The sequence below is a fragment of the Cimex lectularius genome, unplaced genomic scaffold (genome assembly GCF_000648675.2).
Source record: "Cimex lectularius strain Harlan isolate CLEC.00 unplaced genomic scaffold, Clec_2.1 scaffold201, whole genome shotgun sequence".
Lineage (NCBI taxonomy): Eukaryota > Metazoa > Arthropoda > Insecta > Hemiptera > Cimicidae > Cimex > Cimex lectularius.
In genome coordinates, this window is record NW_019392805.1 from 632468 (window position 1) to 653886 (window position 21419).

The window sequence follows — 21419 nt, forward strand, 5'->3', positions numbered from 1 at the left end:
ATTATAGTGAAGTAAAGCCTGCTTTAGTCTTAAATTAAGGGGAACATTTTGATATGTACATATCTCTAAGGGAGTTCTTCAAGGTGAATCCCTTTCACCGCTACTTTTTCCTTTTTTAAAGAATGTTATGTGGATCAGGCTGGACAGTGTCATGAACATCATGTGCTTGCTATTCTCTGGTGATATTGTCTTTTTCAGATTTCTGCAGTGAGACTCAATATGTACTCAATGTTTTATCTGTAACGTGTGATTTAAATAATTGAAAATCTACTTGTAGAGTCAGTCATTTTCAACTTTCTTGGGGTTCTCTTTGAATGTCAGGGAAAATTTATGATTGCCGAAAACAATGCTCTTAGTGAAGGAACTCGTGTGCTAGGAAAAATTAAGGAAATTGTAATACAAGGAAAGTACAATTCCATACAATCAAGAAAAAAAAACTTTTTGATTCAATATTAACTTCTGTGCTATACGCTTCCGGTGAGCATTCCACTACATGAGGGACCTTGCCATACCCAAGTCGGGTTGGCCTAACAAGAGAGTGTATATACAAGTTAATAGGAGTGTGAATGATTTTGTACGGCAAATTGAAAATCTAAGTGTCATAACTTTTATTTTATTATAATTTAATATCATAAAACATCATCATTTTGTGTGCATGTATATTTCTCAGCTAGTGCTACAATTTAATTAACTTAACCTTAAATTACTATATTGTAACAAATATATTTTTAAAATATTAAATGGACTGAAGTAGACAGTAAGTAGAAACATATTTTTGTAGCCAATCTAAATAGTTTAAAAGTAAAGACGATATTAGCCACCAATAATAAAACTAGCATTACATGCACAGTAATACTTAAATGGCAAAATGACATTTAGGATCAGCTGATAGTGACCGATTTTTCACACTAGGAATGGAAACGTGCGACATTACACAATTTTCGCAGGTATCTTAACACAGACAATGTTTTTATTTGCGCTATCTTTTAATTCCCACTGCACCTTTACAGAAAGCTGAAAGAAAACATTAATAGTGAAGATTTATAGTGATTGATGAAAATTGAATTACACGTTTACCCTTGGGTATTTGTTAAGGACTGGTAACGATGCACTATAAGTATACTGTTTGTTCTCTTCAAGAGGGCATTCAAGACCGCTTGTCAAACAGGCATTATCACCATCCGGTAAGTTAAACTTTACTTTAATTAGGCCGAGAATTCCATGAACAACAGTGGTAATGTTTGTTTCTGGTTTCTCTAAAAATAAAAAATACATGTACAATTAAATTGTAAACAAGCATGAAATTTGATAATCAATGTAATAGAATCTTACATAAATTTCTTCATAACGCAATGTTTTAAAGCTTAATTCAATAAACCTCTACTACTAAACAAGATGTTTAAATAAAAATATTAAAAAAATCAAAATTGATAAAGTTAGGACTGAACTGCTGTTAGGTTAAAGGCAAGCACAGCGGTCAGTAAGGCCTATTGAGCCTCTAAAATCCTTTGTTTGGACTGCATCTAAGTCACACTTTTATTTGGGGCAGGATGGCGATAGTAAGGAGTTTGATTTAGTTTTGTCATATTTCCATCTATCATTTTGTGCCTCTGTGCCTCGAGGACTAGCTAGCTAGTTAGCTGACTAAGACACTTTGATTATACTATGTACTTTGGCTCTAAATCTCTGTTTCATTCTTTGACTGAGACTTTTGAGTAGTTGGAGGAGTATGAAAATATTCAACTGCATTACATATAAATAAATCATAAAATCGATGCCACCTCGAATGCAAGCGGTGATTAATGCAAGAGGAAGAAATACTCTGTACTGAATTGAATATTTTCTTTATTCTTTCCATACCAACAATTTTGGTCAAATTGTTTTACTCAGTTTAATTTTTTATTTAGCTATATCTTATATTTTTCTTTAAAAATATCCAGTAAACAACAAAAAATAAAAATGATAATGATTGGAAGTTTAAAAAAATCCTCTCAGTGTAGATAGCCTTGGTCCTGACAAAATTTATAATCTGTGTTTTATATTGTAAAAAAAAGAATATTTTTATTCAACACACTAAGACTTAGTGCATATAAAATATATACATGTCATATAAAAGCATAAAAATAAATGTACGCATGTGCTTAAATCATTGTAATGTAAACCAGATTCCACTATGATCAATTTTAATTTCAAAGATCTTCCTATTTAACCTCCTCAAAAAAAAGGCTATATGCTCATGTCGTACATGATCCAAAATAGTATTTTATCAATGAAAGTATATAAACTCACTTGTTGTAAATTTCATCTTCATGACGACCTCACCTCCTCTTTTCAATGGGCAGGCTTTCATTGTGTCCAAATTGCAATCTGATATTTCCACAGCATCCAAGCTTCCTTCCTCTGAGCCTGAACAAATTAGATTTTTAAAAAAATCTATTTGAAATGCAGCAAAAATTTGTGGATAAAATGTTAAATTGTATCATATATCCGAACCAACCATGTTTACTATTAAAGTTTATGTGTGTTGTAAGTTTCTAATGCAACAATAATATTCTGTCTTTTTTATTAATCTGTGAAATTTTTATTAATTTCGCATATTTATAAATTTACCTTGTCAAGTAGTTAGCAATTTTCTTTACAGTACATACATTTTATATCCACTACACAGAGTGAAAAATGATCCAGCGATAAATAATAATTAATATAGAGAACATTTATTGGATGCCCAGTCACAGATGAACATAACAACTTGAAAAGGTGCAAAGAAATACTCACGGACAGCCAAGCAGCAATGAAGGCTTTACCCTATTTTTCCCAATTTTGTCTCAGAGCAACACTAAGCTAATCCCATGAGTTTAAGGCAGGTGCAGTGTTTTTTCTTCAATGGTTCATCCTGTGTATTGGCAACACTGATATTTTTGGTGCCAATCTAAACTTCTATCTTCAATGTGGCTCTTCACCCCATCACTCCATCTTGTATTGAATTATTAAATTTGCCAAAACTAAATTTTTCATATCCAGTTAAATGGATTAATTCTAAGAATTTAACACTTTCTTGCCTTCAGAACAATGCCAACTCTGGCATTGTTGTATAAGGTTAGCAGGAAAGCAAGATTTTAAAGCGGGTGCAGTGCTGTTTCTGCAAGTGTATTGGCAACACTGATTTATTTGGCGCCAATCTAAACTTCTATCTCCACTGTAATGGCAGATTTCCTTTGGAAGAAGAAAAAAAACCCTTCTATCTTCAATGTAGCTCTTCACCCCCATCATTGCATCTTGTATCGAATTATTAAATTTGCCAAATATTAATTTTTTCATATTCAGTTATAATATAACTCCATAACTCCATTATATTATAATAAATATATAATTTAACTCCATTATATTTAGTGGTCTATAGACCAAATTACTTCTTTCAATTAATGCATTTTTTGACGTAAGGTTTTGGTAGAAATGAAACGTTATAATTTAACCCTTTCTTGCTCAAAGTTGCTTCAAAATAATGGCAACACTTGCAATTTTGTTTAAGGTTAGTAGGAAAATAGAAATCTAGGGCGGGTACAGTGTTGTTCCTGCCAGTGTATTGGCAACACTGGTTTATTTGGCGCCAATCTAAATCTGTATCACTAAACTCACAGGCTTTCCCACTAAAATTTGAACAAATTTGCTAAATGTCGCCTTGCTCTAAGACAACAATAGGCCATAAAGGTACTTATCAACTGAAAACTGATTTGGAAATGCCAAACATATCGCAAACCCCTGGGGAAACGCAACCAGATTAAACTGGGATGCGAGGGATTGAAAGCAACAGGCTGACGAACTAGGAGCAGTAACAGTGCGGACAAAAAATATAGAGAGAAAGAAACACTCAAGGTATTCAAAGGTGAACGAACTTTCTCTCAGCAGGTAAAATTTGAGGAAAATTTTTAACTATGTAGAGAGCGAAGCCAAATGCAGTGTTAGCTCAGGAAGTACAGCCACTTAAGAAAGGCATCACTAACACCAAGGTAAATAAGCAAAGAGGAACCCCGGAAAGCGCTCGACTATTTTAAAGGTAGTACTCCAGGAAAAAATGCTTCATTTCCAGAAATGCATTTGATGGCCTTTCTTTGGAAATGTTAAGCTAGGTTTTTAAGATATGAAATTCTTCGTGTAGAATTCAGCTGAGTGGAAGGATAACTTGTATTCTTCTGGGTGAGGTTCGTTTTTTGTTTCACCTTTGTTATTTTATTCTCCCAAGAAGTGAACATAGCCGTAAATAATATTAGATTATTTGTTGAATTATAAGGGGGCCTTGGTGCGGTGTGACCGTATTTTTGGTGGTCCTAATGGTGTTGGAGGTGGAGCCTTTGGTTAAGTCCGTGGACTGATGTCGATGAGTATATTGATGCAGTGAGATTCGGTAGCAAGCGGAGTAACTCGGGCAGCAGGCAGCCACGTCAGCTGTGAGTGCGAGAGATGATGCTGCGAGTACTATTGTTGCTGTACCTAATGCTTGCGGCTTGCTCCAGTAATTAGAGTTGAGAACTCGTCGACGAGTCTAAAATAAGCACGTTGAGCCCTTGCTTATATATGTGATTGTATTCCAAGACAGAAGTACGCAACAAAACACCATCGCATAAACTAACGTAAGAACTACTAAAACTGGGACGTGTAAGGACTAGAATGATAGTTTGACTCCAGCGGCATATACACTCGTACCAGCCTGTGAAAATAATCAAATCTCCTAGTCTATCCCTTATAACACAAGTTGACTGGAAGAAGATCAATGCAATCCACTAAAAACCTAGGAGAAATAGACCAAGTCTGTTACCTGGGACTTTAAAACGACAAAAGACTTACTTGGAACCCTTAATTTTCTGGACTTAAAAAAACAAACAACAGAAACTTCTCGTTTATGCAGGCACTACAACCAATCTTGATGAAATTGAACTGTGGGTTTCAACCTTCCAAAAAATCCACTTCCAGTTCAAAATCCTTCGAATAAGAAGGAGAAATTTTTTATTTTGGAAATGATTTGGATTATTATTTGGAAATGATGTAAATTTATAGCAGCTAAAATGAACTGTGAGATCTAGATGGCACTGGTTAGAACAAAAAAAACAACTAAGAAGATTAGAATTTGTTAGTTAATGACCAGCAATTAAACTGTAAGAATTGTATTAATAATTAATTTTTTGCATATATATGTGTAATAAACAATCTTATAGCAATTCGAAAAAAATGCATGACCGTTGGATTATTATTAGGACATGGTAAAAATTTGTGGCATCTAGAATGCATCGTGAGATCTAGATGCCATATCGATTTGGATGACACTGGTTAAAAAATGACTTTTGGATTAGTCTTAGGATGTGGTATAAATTTCTGGCATTTGTAATGTGCCGTGAAAAAAAGGAAAGAAAGGAAGGTTAGAATATGTTAGTGACCAGTGAATTAACCTATAATAATTGAATTAATGTTTATCAATTAACAGTAATAATTAATATTAATAAATACAAGTGTAATAAACAATTTTATGGCAATTTGTCCCCAAAAAATGCTTGACCGTTGGATTATTATTAGGACATGGTAAAAATTTGTGGCATCTAGAATGCATCGTGAGATTTAGATGCCATGTCGATTTGGATGACACTGGTAAAAAAATGACCTTTGGATTATTCTTAGAACGTGGTATAAATGCTTGGCATTTGTAATGTGCCGTGAAAAAAAAGGAAAGAAAGGAAGGTTATAATATGTTAATGACCAGTGAATTAACCTGTAATAAGTGAATTAATGTATATTAATTATCTGTAATAATTAATATTAATATATATAAGTGTAATAAACAATTTTATGGCAATTTACCCCAAAAAATGCTTGACCGTTGGATTATTATTAGAATATGATAAAAATTTGTGGCGTCTAGAATGCATCGTGAGATCTAGATGCCATGTCGATTTGGATGACACTGGTAAAAAAAAATGACTCTTGGATTAGTCTTAGGATATGGTATAAATTTCTGGAATTTGTAATGTGTCGTGAAAAAAAAAGGAAAGAAAGGAGGGTTAGAATATGTTAGTGACCAGAGAATTAGCCTATAATAATTGAATTAATGTATATCAATTAGTTGTAATAATTATATGACAGTTGGATTATTATTAGGATATGGTAAAAATTTGTGGCTTCTAGAATCCATCGTGAGATCTAGATGCCATCTTGATTTGGATGACACTGGTAAAAATAGAAAGAAGAAAGATTATCCTTAGGATGTGGTATAAAGAAAGGACGGTTAGTAGAATTTGTGAGTGACCAATGAATTAGCCTATAATAGTTGAATTAATGTATATTAATTAACTGTAATAATTAATATTGTATATACAAGTTTAATGATCAATTTTATAGGAATTTACATAAAAATTGCTTGACCCTTTGATTGTTATTACAGCAAAAAAACTGAGAATACCAAAATATTCCCAGGTCACGGTACATTCCAGCGTGATCTGTACAGCATATTTATTTATTTATTGCTATTTATTATTTATTAAATATCTAGCAATTTATTTGTTTGTAAAAGGCGAGTTTTACTTCGCGTTTGACTCCGAGGAATGAAATAAGCTGGCAAATATTTATCATATTTATCAGGGATGAGGGAACCAGCAATGAGAGAAAGCTTCAGTCAGCTTAATACAAAAATAACACTGAAAGGAACATCTGATTGGAGGAAACTTATTCCACAAGTTTTCTTGCCGACGTGATAAAAATCTACAAACTCGGCAAGTAGACAGAAAAACAGGACGAAATCGCCGATTCTTCAGTTTTATTTCCCTGAGCCTGAAAAACGCTGAACTGCGGGCTTAAGACGGGGAAAAAAATTATTGAATTTCTAGGTTCTCTCAAATAGAAAAACATTCTCGAGAAATCACTTTTCTGATTATAAAAATAATAATAATAATTCAAAAATTGAATTTTTACCGCAATCCTCGACTTCTCCGAGGGCCAGATTGGCAAATGCGAGCAGAGCGAGGGCGGTGAAACGAATAACGTTCATTATCGAAGGTTGATATCAAACTGGCCTCGTCCCCTCCGTTTTCAACCTTTGGTAGTTTTTCTCTTTTCCTGTCCTCTCTCGTTTTACAATCGGTTATGGGCTTACAAACTACAATTACAATTGTCATGATCACTCACTGACATCCGGCCAATGTTGGTCGGTTTGTTCTTTTTCAAAAGAAAATTTTTCCGCATACAAATCTTTTATCTTCAACATTATCTTGTGATTATGATTATAGTCTGGATGATGACCATCGTAACATAGACTGCTACACAGATGGTTCACTTATCAAAGGTAAAGGGAGTGGTGCAGGAATCTATTTACATACCAAAATTAGGAATCAGCATCTCCTCCCCTCTTGGCAAAACCTCCGTTTTTCAGGCGGAAATCTGGGCCATTAATGTGTGTTGTAGAACACTTATGGAAAATAAAATTATGGGAAAAGATATTAAAATATTTTCTGACAGTCGAGCTAGTCTTAGGGCATTACAAAAAGATTTATCAACCTCACGACTGGTGGAGGAAACTATAGATCTTATCAATAGGATCTCTTTCAGGTTTGAGAACAAGGTGACCCTTATTTGGATACCAGCACATAAAGGACACCATGGCAATGAAAAGGCGGATGGCCTAGCCAAAGAAGGTTCTAATACTGCATTTGTCGGGCCACAACCGGTATTANATCTTATTGATCTGGTGTATAAAAAAGGCCTGTATTCGGAATTTAAAGGAATCTGGGCCACATCTTTATCCTTGGCAATAATTTAACACTCTGTAGATCTAATAGTCAGGATGTGCACTATACTGTACCATTTAAGAGCTGTTGTATTCCCCGTTCTGTGCTTATAGCACACATGAGTCCTAGTTCATCAAGTAACTTGATTAGTAGGCCCAGTTTCAGTGGTTGAATCTCTTCTACGGTTATGTTGTATGCCCCAAAACACTTCCTCCTGCGGACAAATATGGTACCACAGTTTATTAGTACGTGTGTTGGTATTTCCTCTGTTTCTTTGCAGAATCTGCACCTGCCGTGTTGGGTTATCTTCTTCAGATATCCATTTAGTTTGCAGTGTCTTGTTAATCTTAACTGTTAACATTCACAGTTTTTCCTGTTTCCTTTAATGCATTCTGTTACCTCTTTCCTTCCAAAGTTTGTTAGGAGGTTCTTGGATTGTTTGTGTCCAATAAGTGAGTTCATTCTCATTTTCTTTGTGTCCTTTTGTCTAAGGTACTCAATTAGAGTTCAACAACTGTTACAGCCAATGCCGTGGAAAGAAAGAAACAATAATAATGAAAAAAAATGGTAATGAAAAGTTCATAAAATAAATAAATTTATGAAAAAATTCTAAATTAAAATAAATGGTGGGAGAGATTTATAAGGGACCTTCTTTCAGATCACGGCTGCACGAGCATAGGGAGCTCGGGCCCAATTCCCCTGACCTCGCCGCAGAATATCAGATGATTTCGGGTGGAAGAGAACGATGTAGAAGCACACAGGGTTTTCGGAGTCGCGTGATTTTACATCTTTTAATTAATAAAGGAGAGAAAAATACAAGATTAAAGAGAGGCGTAAGGACACTTTCTATCATAGGAGTAGAGCAGGACTGGGACTGTAAGGAGCGTGGGAGTTGGATTAGGGATTACACTAATCCAAAACAAAGAATATTTCTAAAATAAGATGGCTGGCGCCAACAATAATCTATCAAAATTATAGATCTGTGAGTTCTGTGACAGCAAGTTCTTACTCATTTCGGGTTTTTAGTGTTTTCTTGACTGTTGCGTGGTCTAAGTTGTGTTGTTGTACCATCTCAGTGAAACATGCCCAGATTCTTCTTGTCTCGCTTTGGTTAAGAATTTCTAATTTTTCCTTCAACAAAAATTCTACGAATGACTCACCTCATTTGGTGTTATTGCTTCCCCAGGCTTGATGGTGTGTGTTGGCCTTGTGCAGCAAGCAGCTGTTGAGAGTGTGAAGATGGGTACCCTTGTAGCTAGTGCTTTTGCTTGGGTCTTGCTCCATTAGTGAGAGTTGAGATCTCGTCGACAAGTCTGCATTAAACACGTTGAGCCCCTGCTTATATACAGAGGTGCTGCAATCTCATTGGCAGCAACATGGAAGGTGAAACCGTTTTTAAAGAAGTGGCGACTTCCAGTGGAGGTTAAGTTAAGGATAAGTTAAGAATCGCAGTATACCAAAGTGCCAAAAACTATCATCAGACAATGGGTTAAAATCCTTGATTCAATTTGATTTTATTCCAGGACAAAGTTACACAATTCAACAAAGAACTATAGCAAAACTAACGGAAGTACTATTAAACCAAGGTCTTGCTGGGACTAGAATGATAGTTGGACTCTGAGGCATACAGACTCATACCAGTCTGTGTAGATATTGCCAGGAAGAATTGGAAACAGCGTAACATGTTCTTTGTTGGTGTGAAGGCTTATGCTGGCTGAGAGGATAAGCCAAATCCTGGAGGACATACGTCTGGTGACTGTATGTTAACAAGTTTCCACTCAGTGACACCACTGCTTCAACAGTGGTTTTGCCTTCCATCCAACAGCAAATGTATGACGAGACCTATACTAACAGCACTCATCACAGTCTCAACTGATGACATGTTTCTTCTGCACGAGACCCTTCACTCACCACCGCCTTCTGCTCATCCAGACCAGTTTTCTGGCTCCAAACAACAGCTCCTCTCAACACTGGCCCCACCAAAAATCCCAGTCACATAGTTTTGGGATCTACTAGAAAGCTCAACAAAGGGCTCCAGATAATAACGGAGATTGCACAATAGACTAATATTGGTCGAGGTAAGATCGTAAAAAGACCGACTTCTTTTAACCTTAACCCTACGATTTTGAAAGTAAGGACTCAGTACAACCATCAATGGACGTTCTTCAGTATGTTGAGGGTGTAGTGGCCACTTGTAGTTACCGCTAGATGCCACTACGACTTATGGAATGTTCTCGCCCTCCACTCTGCAGCCAATCAGAGTAGAGCTCTCCCCTAAATAAGCAGGGGCACTGCCCATCTGGATCAGACTTGTCAACCAGACAAGATCTCACCAAACACTGATGTAATCGACAACGGCAACAACGACCGGAGACTAGTCAGCCCGACGAGCTATCACTAATGGCACACCGTCCACGACAGCAAGAGTACTCGCAGCATTAGCCTGACGCTCACCTTCGAAACAGCCGACTTGGCTATAAACGCCAAACGCTGCTCTCGGCTAATTGCTGCACTCCAGTACCTTCGGCCTCTGTGGAGTCAATCGACTCACGGCCCCCCGGACCTCAGCCAACGGTTTACTCTGTCACCACAACCAACGACGCTACTCGCACACTAGAGTCTCGAGAACTTCGATGGGCGCAAGGTCTCGGCCTTATACCTTCGGCACGGCTTCTCACAAAACAACACCGGCCCTTTTCAGAACCATTAATTTAATTCAGAAATGATTAACTTTAGCAAAAAATGGTCTTACACAAACTCCAAGTTAATTTTGGTTTGGAATCAATTGGTGATAACAGATTTTACATAACTTCCTCATCTAGCCGGGAAATGACACTGATTTTGTAATTTTAAATGAGAATCCCATATTTTTGTTGTACAATTCGATTCTAGAGCTTATGAATGGAAAATTTTGATAGGATCGGCCATTTTTGAGTTATGCCCGACGTAAGACGCGAGAGGAGGGTATGCTTTTTGTAACAAGAAGGCCCATCCCCTTTATTTCGACAAATATTAGCATTAGCAAAATAGGATAGGAATCCTTGATACGCAGAGCTCTGCTGGTTTCAGGAATTCTTCATTCGTGGATTTTTCTATTACTTCTGGTCGGATTCCACAACAATCCATTGTTCCAATTCTTGGACAGTCAGTACTAGTTTTGGCATACACTCGATTCTAAAATGCCCCCTCCCCCAAAGAAAATTTTAGTGACTGGGAGCGTTGGTGGTGACGCCTGACAAGGGCCGGTGTTGTTTTGAAGTGTAGAGACGATCGATTTGGCCGGGACCATGTGTGCCGTTCGAAGTGGTACATGACCGAGAATCTGGTGCATCAGGTAGCCGAGTGCAGGAGTCGGCCAGTAGCCGTCGGCTGTGTTTAGAAGGCGAGTTTGAGGCTAATTCTGCTGTCGCTGTCGGCGCTCCATTAGTGATTGTTGAGAATTCGTCGGGCAGACAAGTTTGAAGTCAATGGGACATATACGAAATGGCTATACTCTAATTGGCTGGAGAGTGGAGGGCGAAACCATCCCAGAACTGGTAGTGATACCTAGCGGGAACCGTGATAACTGCAGGTGACCACCACAAAAATAATCCAAAGGGGTCAAATGTGGCGACCTCGGAGGCCATGAAATAGGACCTTGTGTGCCAATTCATCTCCCTGTATGGTTCAGTAGTTGCCAACGACGCGACTGTTTGAGCGGGGCAAACATCTACATCTACAAGAATGCTTCCCATTATTTAGAAGAAATAAGGATCTTCTGTTCTTATTTGTCTTTGACATCGAATGTATTTACTAGAGTGAATGCTTGATGGGAAAGAAATGGGGGATGTTCCTCCTCATCAATAACTTAATTAGTGATATTAACACCAAAAAATAATATTTTTAATCAAAATTATTTATTTTTTTCAACTTAGATAACAATATTTATACAAAAGTAGTCTAATTTTAAAATGTTTTTAAACGGATCTCATGGGTATCTTGAAGCAGACAATGTCATTTCCATCATCATCTACCAGTTCTCATTTTTTAACATGTTTTTAAACGATTCTCGTGGGTATCTTGAAGCAGACAATATCGTTTCCATCATCATCTACCAATTCCCATTGGACAGTCACAGAGACCTAGATTTACAGAAAACAATCAGTGAATACACAACAGTGTAAGAATAATTAATAAAAATATTTTTAAAAAAACATATGTCCAATAGTTACTGATCAGCACTTAATCAAAAACTGTTTTAGATTTCATTCAAACACATTACAGCTTTAGGCAATATTCAGTAAAAAACCTTGTACACAACCACAAAGTTTAGACAAAATGTTTTGTGGGCTGTGACAGTGAAAAATGCCAGTGAAGTTTTTGCAGGCTGCAATCTCTCCTTTTTAAAAAATTATTATTAACTTTTTGAAATGAGATTAAGATTATTATTAGGATATGCTATAAATTTGTAGCATCTAGTATATTGTGAGATCTAGATGGCATGTCAATATAAATTGCACTGATTGCACTGGTAAAAAAAGTTGGAATGGTGCTCTTAAAGAGGAATAATTTCATCAACTTCCTTAGAAACACTATTAAAATAATTTATGTCGTTAGCATATACAAGGAGAAGCTAAAAGCTCAGACTAAAAAGAATTGAAAAATTATGATAAATTCTACACTACAAATATATTGAAAAACAAAATGAAGTTAATACCTTTGGATATTTAGAGAGAATAGGCAGTGTGGCATTGTAAACATATTCTTTATGTAGTGTAAGAGGACATGACAAGCCACTGTCCACACATCCATCGCTTTTCGGCAGCACAAACGGGATAGGAATATTTCCCAAAATTCCGTGTACTACGGACTTCACATGTTTTGTTGAGATGACTGTAAAAGAAATAGACAAATATCTCGATCAAATTCGCACTGGTGGAAACAGTTTGATCTCTACTCTTCAAAATTATATTTATTTTGATAGATTATTAATTAAAAATCTCATGTCAACTTAAAGAACAATTTTATTCTGAATCATGATATAAATTTGCTTACGTGATTGGAATTTTAGATGTAGATCGACACTTTGACCTTTTCTCAAAGGACACCAGGACATCGTCGTTTGATTACAATGTGATATTTCAACAGATTGTAGGATGCCTGTTTTTGAACCTGAAAAAAATACAATTTAATGAAAAAATGTCCAATCCCAGTTATGGTCAATGCACATTTTCATCCAGGAAGAAGTTCAGTTGCATAAAGGCTTATCCAACAAACCCGTGATGCCAACAGGCACGATTACACTCACACAAAAATTTCCCAGTTCAGACAGAAACTTCAGTGCGAAAGGTTTCAAAAGGCTGCCCTGACAGCCAAAGCATTTGCTCAGATGTTAGATCACAGTGTGGGACTGCTCGAGTACCGTGGTAGAAGTAGGAAGGACAAGTCAAAGGACATAAGCTGACTACCCAGGATGCCTCAGAAGCACCATATAAAAAATGAGCTATTGCCAAATGGATCAAAAAATGATCTGGTGTTACTACCAGGAGTCAGGCAGACTTACGAATTAGTTACGAAATCACCTAAACTTAAAGATTCCATCAAGGCTTAAATTGATCCAGAAGCACAGAATTCCTTAACTACATGACAGATATAGAGGCTAGGGATCTTCAGTTCACTAATTAATAACCTCAGTTTTTTTACCAGTTTTCTCATGACACACTCTAGCTGCCACATTACCCTTAAATAAAGTTCTTTATACCACTTTAATAGATAATGTTAATTAATACCATTATTATAGTTTAATTTACCGGTCACTAAATAACAAATTCTAACCAGCCAAGTAATTTTTTAACCAGTGCCATTTGTATTGACATGCCATTTCTTGACCCTTCATGACACATTCTAGCTGCCACACGAGCCTCAAATAAAGTACTTTATTTCACTTTAATAGTTAATGTTTATTAATACAATTATTATAGTTTAATTCACCGGTCACTTACTATCAAATTACAACAGTTGGTTTTTTACCAGGCCATCTAGATCTCATGACACATTCTAGACGTCACACAATCCCAAGCATTTCAGATTCGTTTTAAACATCATTTAAAACCAAAAGACATGAATTTTTGTTACAATCAAAAAATAGACATTTTCAGTCTTGATTAACCTAGGTGACGTTTTGCTTTCAATGTCCAGTGTTCAATTTAAAAAATTCATAACATCTCTGGATGTTATCCAAATTCAACTTTATTATGACCAATGGAAAGCTGGATTGTACCTCTTTCAGTCTAAGGAATATTTGATGGCTGTATAAGTAAGAAAATACGGTTGAATTAAACAAAAACACCCCAAACTTTTTTTAAAAATCTCTTTATCTAATTTATTTACAAAAATAATGTTTGTGTAGTTTACAACTTTTATAACGTTCTAATCCCATATAATATTTCTGGTAGATTGGTGGACTTGTTTCAAATTTATCACTATTTTGGTGTTTTCAAAAGGAAATTCAACATGACAAAAAAATTTCAGAAAAAGTATTATTGTTTGTTTTCCCCCAGAATTTGTATTCAGGGTTTCTTCTGGTGTAAAAAATGAATATAGACTGTTTTTTGTTTAAAAAAATAAATAAATAAATAAAATATTTCAACCTTCTTTGCTAAGTTGTGCATGAGTAGATTATTGATATACATTTTTTCTTTTTTTTTATCATGGCCTTAAAATTTGTTTATTGGCCATAGGTTATTTTTAAATACATACATATAGATGCACATACACATACATATACCCAGCGACTTAGCGAAGTAGACTGAAACATTTTTTAACAAGAAACAAATTCAATTTTCCTTTTCTGCACCCTGAAAAACCCCTGAATATAAATTTTGGTGCCAATAAAAAATTTTTTTCCCCTTTGAAATGTTTCGCCTTGAAGTACATACATGGACGTGTTGCCTCAGCAACTAAGGAAAGTAGGTTTTTTTTTAAACAACAAACAAAATCAATATTTGTTTTTCGCACCAAAAAATCCTAAATAGCAATTTTGGGTTAAATAAAAAATAAGATTTTTTCTGAAATTATTCACCTTACAATTTGCCTCTGATGTTTTTTATAAATATCACAAAAATTGTCAAAATTTTGAAACAACTCCACCGATCCAAGGGATAGCTATGTTTTTTGAAAGCTTTTGCACTCCATAAACTATTCGTAAGGGCACAAACCTGCCCTCCATAAATAAATTAAAACTTGAGATATAAAATAAAATATTGGAGACGTTCCTTTTCACATCATCTTTATTTTTTGCACAAATATAATAAAATATTAACCTTGTTAATACAGGCTTAAAGTAAAACATTCAGCTTTCCAATGGTTGTATAGGGTGTCCCTTTTCTTTTGGGCCCAACTCTGAATTCGGAGAACCGAAAACGAGGTCCCAAAGGTTTTTATGATCAGACCTGACTACATTAATTTAATCTATCGATCAGGCACCTTTTTTTATATAAATTAATTTCCTATATTCAATACAAACCAAAATAAATACAAGACCAATATATTAGGAAAATTTAAATCTTTTATTACAATTTATTTCAAATTAAACTTACAATTTCTTTTAATAATTATTATTTTTAATTTAAAGAATCTTTTTATTTTATAATAAAACCTATTTCAAGATCTACAAACATCAATATTAAAATCAAATTTAATTCTCGTTTTATAAAGAAAATTAAAGGAAATTATTATTATTGTTATTATTAATTTTTGACCACTAATTCGAAAATACAATTAAAATTTTAACACAACTTTTAAAATCAAATGTTATTTCTTTTATTTTTCTTTATAAAAATATATTTTTTATTACAACCCTTTTTAAATTAAAGTACAATTATTATTTTTTGTTTTGACAAAAAATATAAAATATTACATAAAAAACAAAACAAAAAAAACAGCTCTTTAACCGACGGAGGACAAAAAGGGAATAGTCCTAGGGAGTAGGGACTGAAAAAAATAGCCCTTTCCTAGCCCCTACTGTTAGACGTGTATGGAGGGGCATGGCGATACATTTAAATCTAAACGTGACAGTTGTAATAAATTCACTAATTTCGTGGTCCGCTTGACCAATTAATACTTTACAATTAATTAAGGTTTTTAGTTGAGATGAAAAAGTTAATGGCACGAGAGGGATTCGAACCCACGACCTTCGGCTTGATACGCCGCTGCTCTACCACCTGTGAGCTATCGTGACCTCGATCCACTCGGACATCAACTCCCCATCTCAACCCCACCTTATGAGTTTTCCCTCCTTTTTGCCATTTTTCAATATCGAGGTCACGATAGCTCAGGTGGTAGAGCAGCGGCGTATCAAGCCGAAGGTCGTGGGTTCGAATCCCTCTCGTGCCATTAACTTTTTCATCTCAACTAAAAACCTTAATTAATTGTAAAGTTGTAATAAAGTTTGAATTCGGACAATCCAAACTTAAATCCAGAAGTGTTATGAATATTTTAACTGGATCACCGTAGATAATAAAAATTACCCCCCCCTCAAAAATTTCTATTTTTTCTTTGCGATGAAAATAGTATTGATTACTTTTCTAGGGTGCTAAAAAGATCCCGAATTGTTTTTTTTTTTTCAAAAATAATTTTTTTTCGACATACTTTACTGATCGTCTTTCGGGTTTTGCGAATTTTTATGTTTCACCTCATTTTAATGGGGACGTCGGTGACCGCAGCGTGGCCCTCATCACTGTAAGGTAAAGGTCCCGGGTTCGAATCCAGCGACCTTTCATTCGAACCCGACATTATTTACAAATGGACCGACACCCTGAGGTTTATGTTCATATATATACATCAACGACAATAAATTTTATTTTCAACGGTATTTGCGATAAATATTTTTATACAATTTTTTATTGTAATTTTCAAGTTGTATTTACAATTTCAGCTTTACAAAGTTGCATAGATACAATAACAAGAATAAATTTTATTATTTGTAATTGGTGAAGTAGTGATAGAAATTTTAGGCCAGCTGCCAACTCAGAAGCAAATTAATTAGGTGGATGACTAATAATTTGAAATCTGTGTCTCCATCACGAAAAGTGGCATATCTTGGTTCTTTGTCGAGCTTTAAGGCATATCGGTGTGAGTGTCTCTCAGGAAAAGTGGCATAGTTGATATAACAACCGGCCAATATTTTCAATAAACTATTCCTACGTCTCAAGGGATAAATAATCGCAAATTGGAACATTGACACATTCACGATTTAGAGTTTATTTGCATAATATACAAATATTTTAAATATTTATAAAAATTATTTTAACATCACGTGGACAAACTGATTCTAAATTTGTTGATAACCAACAACAACGAAACTGCCGTCAATAATGATAGTGGAGTCTGTAAGTTCCCGGAAGTGGAGATTCAAATAACGTCTCACTTGGAAAGAATTGTCTGCGGGGCATCCATCAAGCTTAAGAGAGCTGAAGAGAGTCATTCTTTGTCGTTGATGCTGAGGAACAACGACAATAAATTTTATTTTCAACGGTATTTGCGATAAATATTTTTATACAATTTTTTATTGTAATTTTCAAATTGTATTTACAATTTCAGCTTTACAAAGTTGCATAGATACAATAACAAGAATAAATTTTATTATTTGTAATTGGTGAAGTAGTGATAGAAATTTTAGGCCAGCTGCCAACTCAGAAGCAAATTAATTAGGTGGATGACTAATAATTTGAAATCTGTGTCTCCATCCAAATAATGTTTGTAAAACCTCCATCAAAAAATTGAAGAACTGAGCACCATTTAAATTATTTCCGTAGAAATAAGGCCCAATTAATTTATTTCCGAGAAGTCCACACCAAATGTTGATACTGTGAACCACCTCATGATAACAAGAATACGAATTTTTCGGATTATCCTCTGCCCACGTTCGAAACTTCCAACTGCTTTTTATGCCTTTAGAGGTGAATTTGGATTCATCATTCCATAGGATGTATGGAAGAAAGTTTTCTTCAGCCTCCCAAATCGACATTTGTGCGAGGAACGTTAGACGCCTGTATACTTAGAGTCCCGAAGTCCCTGGACAAGATGAGAGCGATACGGCTTAAAATTGTAAGCCAGGAGTACATCTCTAATATTACTTATTTGAAAAACCCAAAACCCTTCCAACATTTCGAAGAGAGGCTTTCGATTTTCGCGAACATACAGTAAAATAATTCAGCTACAAATTACACTGCCGGTTTCTTTTAGCCATAACTTTGCCATTTTTTGACCGATTTAAAATCCGATTGCACCATTGTTTTCAGCGAAGAGAACCCTTTAAAATGATGTGTCAGGATGTATTTGAAATTTTGAAGTGGGACTGGGCCTCAGGGACCTTGTATCTTTCAACAAAAAAAGGTAAAAATTTGCAACTAGACTAAAAAATATCATCATTGGTTCAAAAGAAATCGGGCCATCTACAAAGGACGCTGTATATAATATACATATATTAAATATTTGCAAAAATTACTTTCACATCACATGGACAATCTTATTCTAAATTTGTTGACTCAGACAAAAACGAAACTGCTGTCAATAATGATAATGGAGTCCGTCAGTTTTCAAATTTCACCTCTTTGGCAAAAACTTTAGGACAAAGTCAAGTGACACGGCGCTCATCGCTGTAAGGTAAAGTTCCCGGGTTCGAATCCAGCGGCCCTGCATTCGAACCCGACATATTTACAATTTTTTTTCAAAAACACCGTCACCCTGAGGGTTGATATGACCTCTGCTGTTGCGAACCCTCGTTTAAAAAAAACTATTTAAATAATTAATTTTGTATTTTAAATAACTAATTAGCCCCGATTACATGAGGAAAACACATTAATTTGGGTCAAAAATAATCTTAGTAAAACTTAGTACATGGATAATTATGCTTGTTTGTTAGGTTTGTTTGTCTGTTACTATTACAAAGAAATTAATACCCTACAGTCATTCATTGACCGCCATTATCGTTAGAGAAAACAAATTAACTTAAATTACTGAGAGCCAATGTATGCAAGAAAGGTGTCACAACTCAAAAAGGGGTAGTTCAGCTGGAGTTTTAAAGTTTTGTGTTTTCGTTTAAGTCTTAGACAAACAAAAGAGAATATTGTTGAATCATGACAGTTTTTATTGGTAATAACCGTAATTGCGTGTACTTAACATATAAGTAGAAATTACATCTTTCAACCGGAAAATTTTCTTTTTTTTTTAGTTGTGTCACTTTATTGTGGGTGTGCGATACGTGTGAAAAGACAGAGGAATTTGCACAAAATTGAAGGAAAAAAATCGATAAAAATCGAACGGATCATTCTCCAATGCAGTGAAAACCCGATAGAAATGATATTGAAAAAATATAAAAAATTGAAATAACAACTGATAAACGCCTTACGAGTTGATAAATCTTGTTTTTCTTCCTTGCAAGGGATAGTGAATCATTTTTCCTATGAAAAGCTGAAAACCGTCCGACTAAAGACGAATATAAACATCATTTCAGATAAGGGTTGCGATAAAGAAAAAATATTAGAAGGAAATATTAAATCATCCAAGAAAAACCAAAACAGGACATGACTGATTGATTGATTATACCTCTCTCTACTTCCAAGGCTAGAACGGCCAATTCAAAATTTCTAGTATATTTTTGACAAAGGAAACCTTGGGCAAAAATGATACGTTTTTAATTTGAAAAAATCTCGATCAAAGCTGAGGTCTTCAAGCTATCAGATCGTTTATCTAAGGTTCTAAGCACAATAAAAACTGGATTTATTTAAAGCTAGTTTATTTTACCGATTAATCGTGAGTATTCGAACGTCCGTAGTAAATAATTTTCCTCCAGACATGTTAAAACACGATTAAAATTTTTAGTTGAATACAAAAAGTGAAAATGTATAAAAACTACATATCGTAAGACGGTTTTACATAAAATCTAAGCTAAGAAGCTTGGTATGAAAAATAGTTAAAATTGAAGCTTAAACTAGGAGATATCAACCAAAAAAACACCCTTTCTCGGTGGCGAGAGTCGGTCCAATATAACTTTATTTTTGTCTTACCGCAATCCCTGTAGATTTTAGCGTGGATCAACGCGAAAGATACAGCTATTAACAAAAAGATACTAGTTTTCATCGTTCCGGCTCGGCTGTTTCACTTGCGACTGCAATGAACTGCTGCATCTGACTCATCGAAGATTTGAGAACCCTGGCTCCCCCACCAGAATTTATAATCCTAATTCAACGCGTATTACAGAAATATAAGAAAATTTCAAAACAAGTCCGTATGAATCACTGTATAAGGAATCTGCTTAGTTGGGACTCGCGTTCTTCTTTGATATCGGCATGGCGGTATTTCATTTCACTGGCGATTTAACTTAAATTAAACCATTTTTAACACCATTTATCACTATGGTGTTGTTAAATGAAATTACCTTAAACCTTACTGCTTTAAAACCAACAAATTTAACAGACGCGGTGTATGATAACACAATACCGAGACAAGAGTTCATGTTTAATTTTTTTTAATGAAAGACGTTCGACGCGTCTAATGCTGAAGCTCTCTCAACAATCCTCTTCGGAAGAAACTTTACGCAACAAAGGATTTATTTATAAAATGTATACGAAGATTTTTATTTTCTAGCAAATATAACGTTCAATTACTAGATGGTTCAATGGCGATGGAGATTTTTGATTCAGTGTTAGCAATAAACGGGCATACGAACACTGCGCCCGCCCTAAACTTATGGGATTTCTTAACTTAACTAAATTGCTAAAGTTGGTGCTTCTCTCAGGCAACATTTGGCAAGATAGAATTAAAATTGTATAAACTGTATTTGAAAAATTTTATCTTCTAGCAAATACCTCAATCAATACTAAATGTAGCGGTGATGAAGATTGAAGACTCCAAGATGGAGATTCGAGATACAGTGTTACCAATACGCAAGTAGAAACACTGCAGGAAACCACAATGCGCCGGCCCTAACTCGCGGGAATTCCTAACCTAACAAAATAGCTAAAGTTGCTGTTTCTCTGAGGCAACATTTGACAAGATAAGAGTGTGTTATAAACTGTATTTGAAAATTTTTATAATCTAGACAAATATAACAAACGATATTAGATGCAGTAGTTATGAAGATTGAAGATTCCAAGATGGAAATTCTAGATTCAGTGTTGCCAATACACAGGTAGAAACACTGCAGGAGACAATAATACACCCCCCATAAACTTATGGGATTTCTTAACCTAACTTGCTGTTTCTGTGAACAATATTTATAAAATGAATTTGAAAATTTTATATTCTAGACAAATATAACAAACGATATTAGATGCAGTAGTTATGAAGATTGAAGGTTCCAAGATGGAAATTCTAGATTCAGTGTTGCCAATACACAGGTAGAAACACTGCAGGAAATAACAATACGCCCACCATAAACTTATGGGATTTCCTAACCCAACTTGTTGTTTCTGTGAGCAATATTTATAAAATGAATTTGAAAATTTTTTATTCTAGACAAATATAACAAACGATATTAGATGCAGTAGTTTGAAGATTGAAGATTCCAAGATGGAAATTCTAGACTCAGTGTTGCCAATACACAGGTAGAAACACTGCAGGAAATAACAATATGCCCACCATAAACTTATGGGATTTCTTAACCTAACTTCC

General features: G+C 35.0%; 2 protein-coding genes across 2 annotated transcripts; both read right to left on the reverse strand.

Moving 5' to 3' along the window:
* Window positions 1-584: 584 nt before the first annotated feature.
* On the reverse strand, window positions 585-7056 carry LOC106671104 (protein NPC2 homolog). Its single transcript, XM_014401931.2, has 4 exons — window positions 6955-7056; window positions 2290-2406; window positions 1078-1256; window positions 585-1014 (listed from the first exon to the last, which is right to left on the reverse strand). The coding sequence occupies exons 1-4, from the start codon at window positions 7028-7030 to the stop codon at window positions 931-933; spliced, it is 456 nt and encodes a 151-aa protein (XP_014257417.1). The 5' UTR covers window positions 7031-7056; the 3' UTR covers window positions 585-930.
* Window positions 7057-11676: 4620 nt separating this feature from the next.
* Window positions 11677-19948, reverse strand: LOC106671106 (protein NPC2 homolog). The gene is made up of 4 exons (XM_014401932.2): window positions 19814-19948; window positions 12801-12917; window positions 12463-12638; window positions 11677-11887 (listed from the first exon to the last, which is right to left on the reverse strand). The coding sequence occupies exons 1-4, from the start codon at window positions 19884-19886 to the stop codon at window positions 11804-11806; spliced, it is 450 nt and encodes a 149-aa protein (XP_014257418.1). The 5' UTR covers window positions 19887-19948; the 3' UTR covers window positions 11677-11803.
* Window positions 19949-21419: the final 1471 nt, after the last annotated feature.

Excerpts from the sequence above, each read along its gene's own strand:
- LOC106671104 (XM_014401931.2), bottom strand. The coding sequence starts at position 7,030 with ATGAACGTTATTCGTTTCACCGCCCTCGCTCTGCTCGCATTTGCCAAT. Across the intron at positions 1,257-2,289 it reads GAAGATGAAATTTACAACAA|AGAAACCAGAAACAAACATT; the intron begins GTGAGTTTATAT and ends TTTTATTTTTAG. Across the intron at positions 1,015-1,077 it reads TCCTTAACAAATACCCAAGG|CTTTCTGTAAAGGTGCAGTG; the intron begins GTAAACGTGTAA and ends GTTTTCTTTCAG.
- LOC106671106 (XM_014401932.2), bottom strand. The coding sequence starts at position 19,886 with ATGAAAACTAGTATCTTTTTGTTAATAGCTGTATCTTTCGCGTTGATC. Across the intron at positions 12,918-19,813 it reads TAAAATCTACAGGGATTGCG|GTTCAAAAACAGGCATCCTA; the intron begins GTAAGACAAAAA and ends TATTTTTTTCAG. Across the intron at positions 11,888-12,462 it reads TTCTCTCTAAATATCCAAAG|GTCTCTGTGACTGTCCAATG; the intron begins GTATTAACTTCA and ends CTGTAAATCTAG.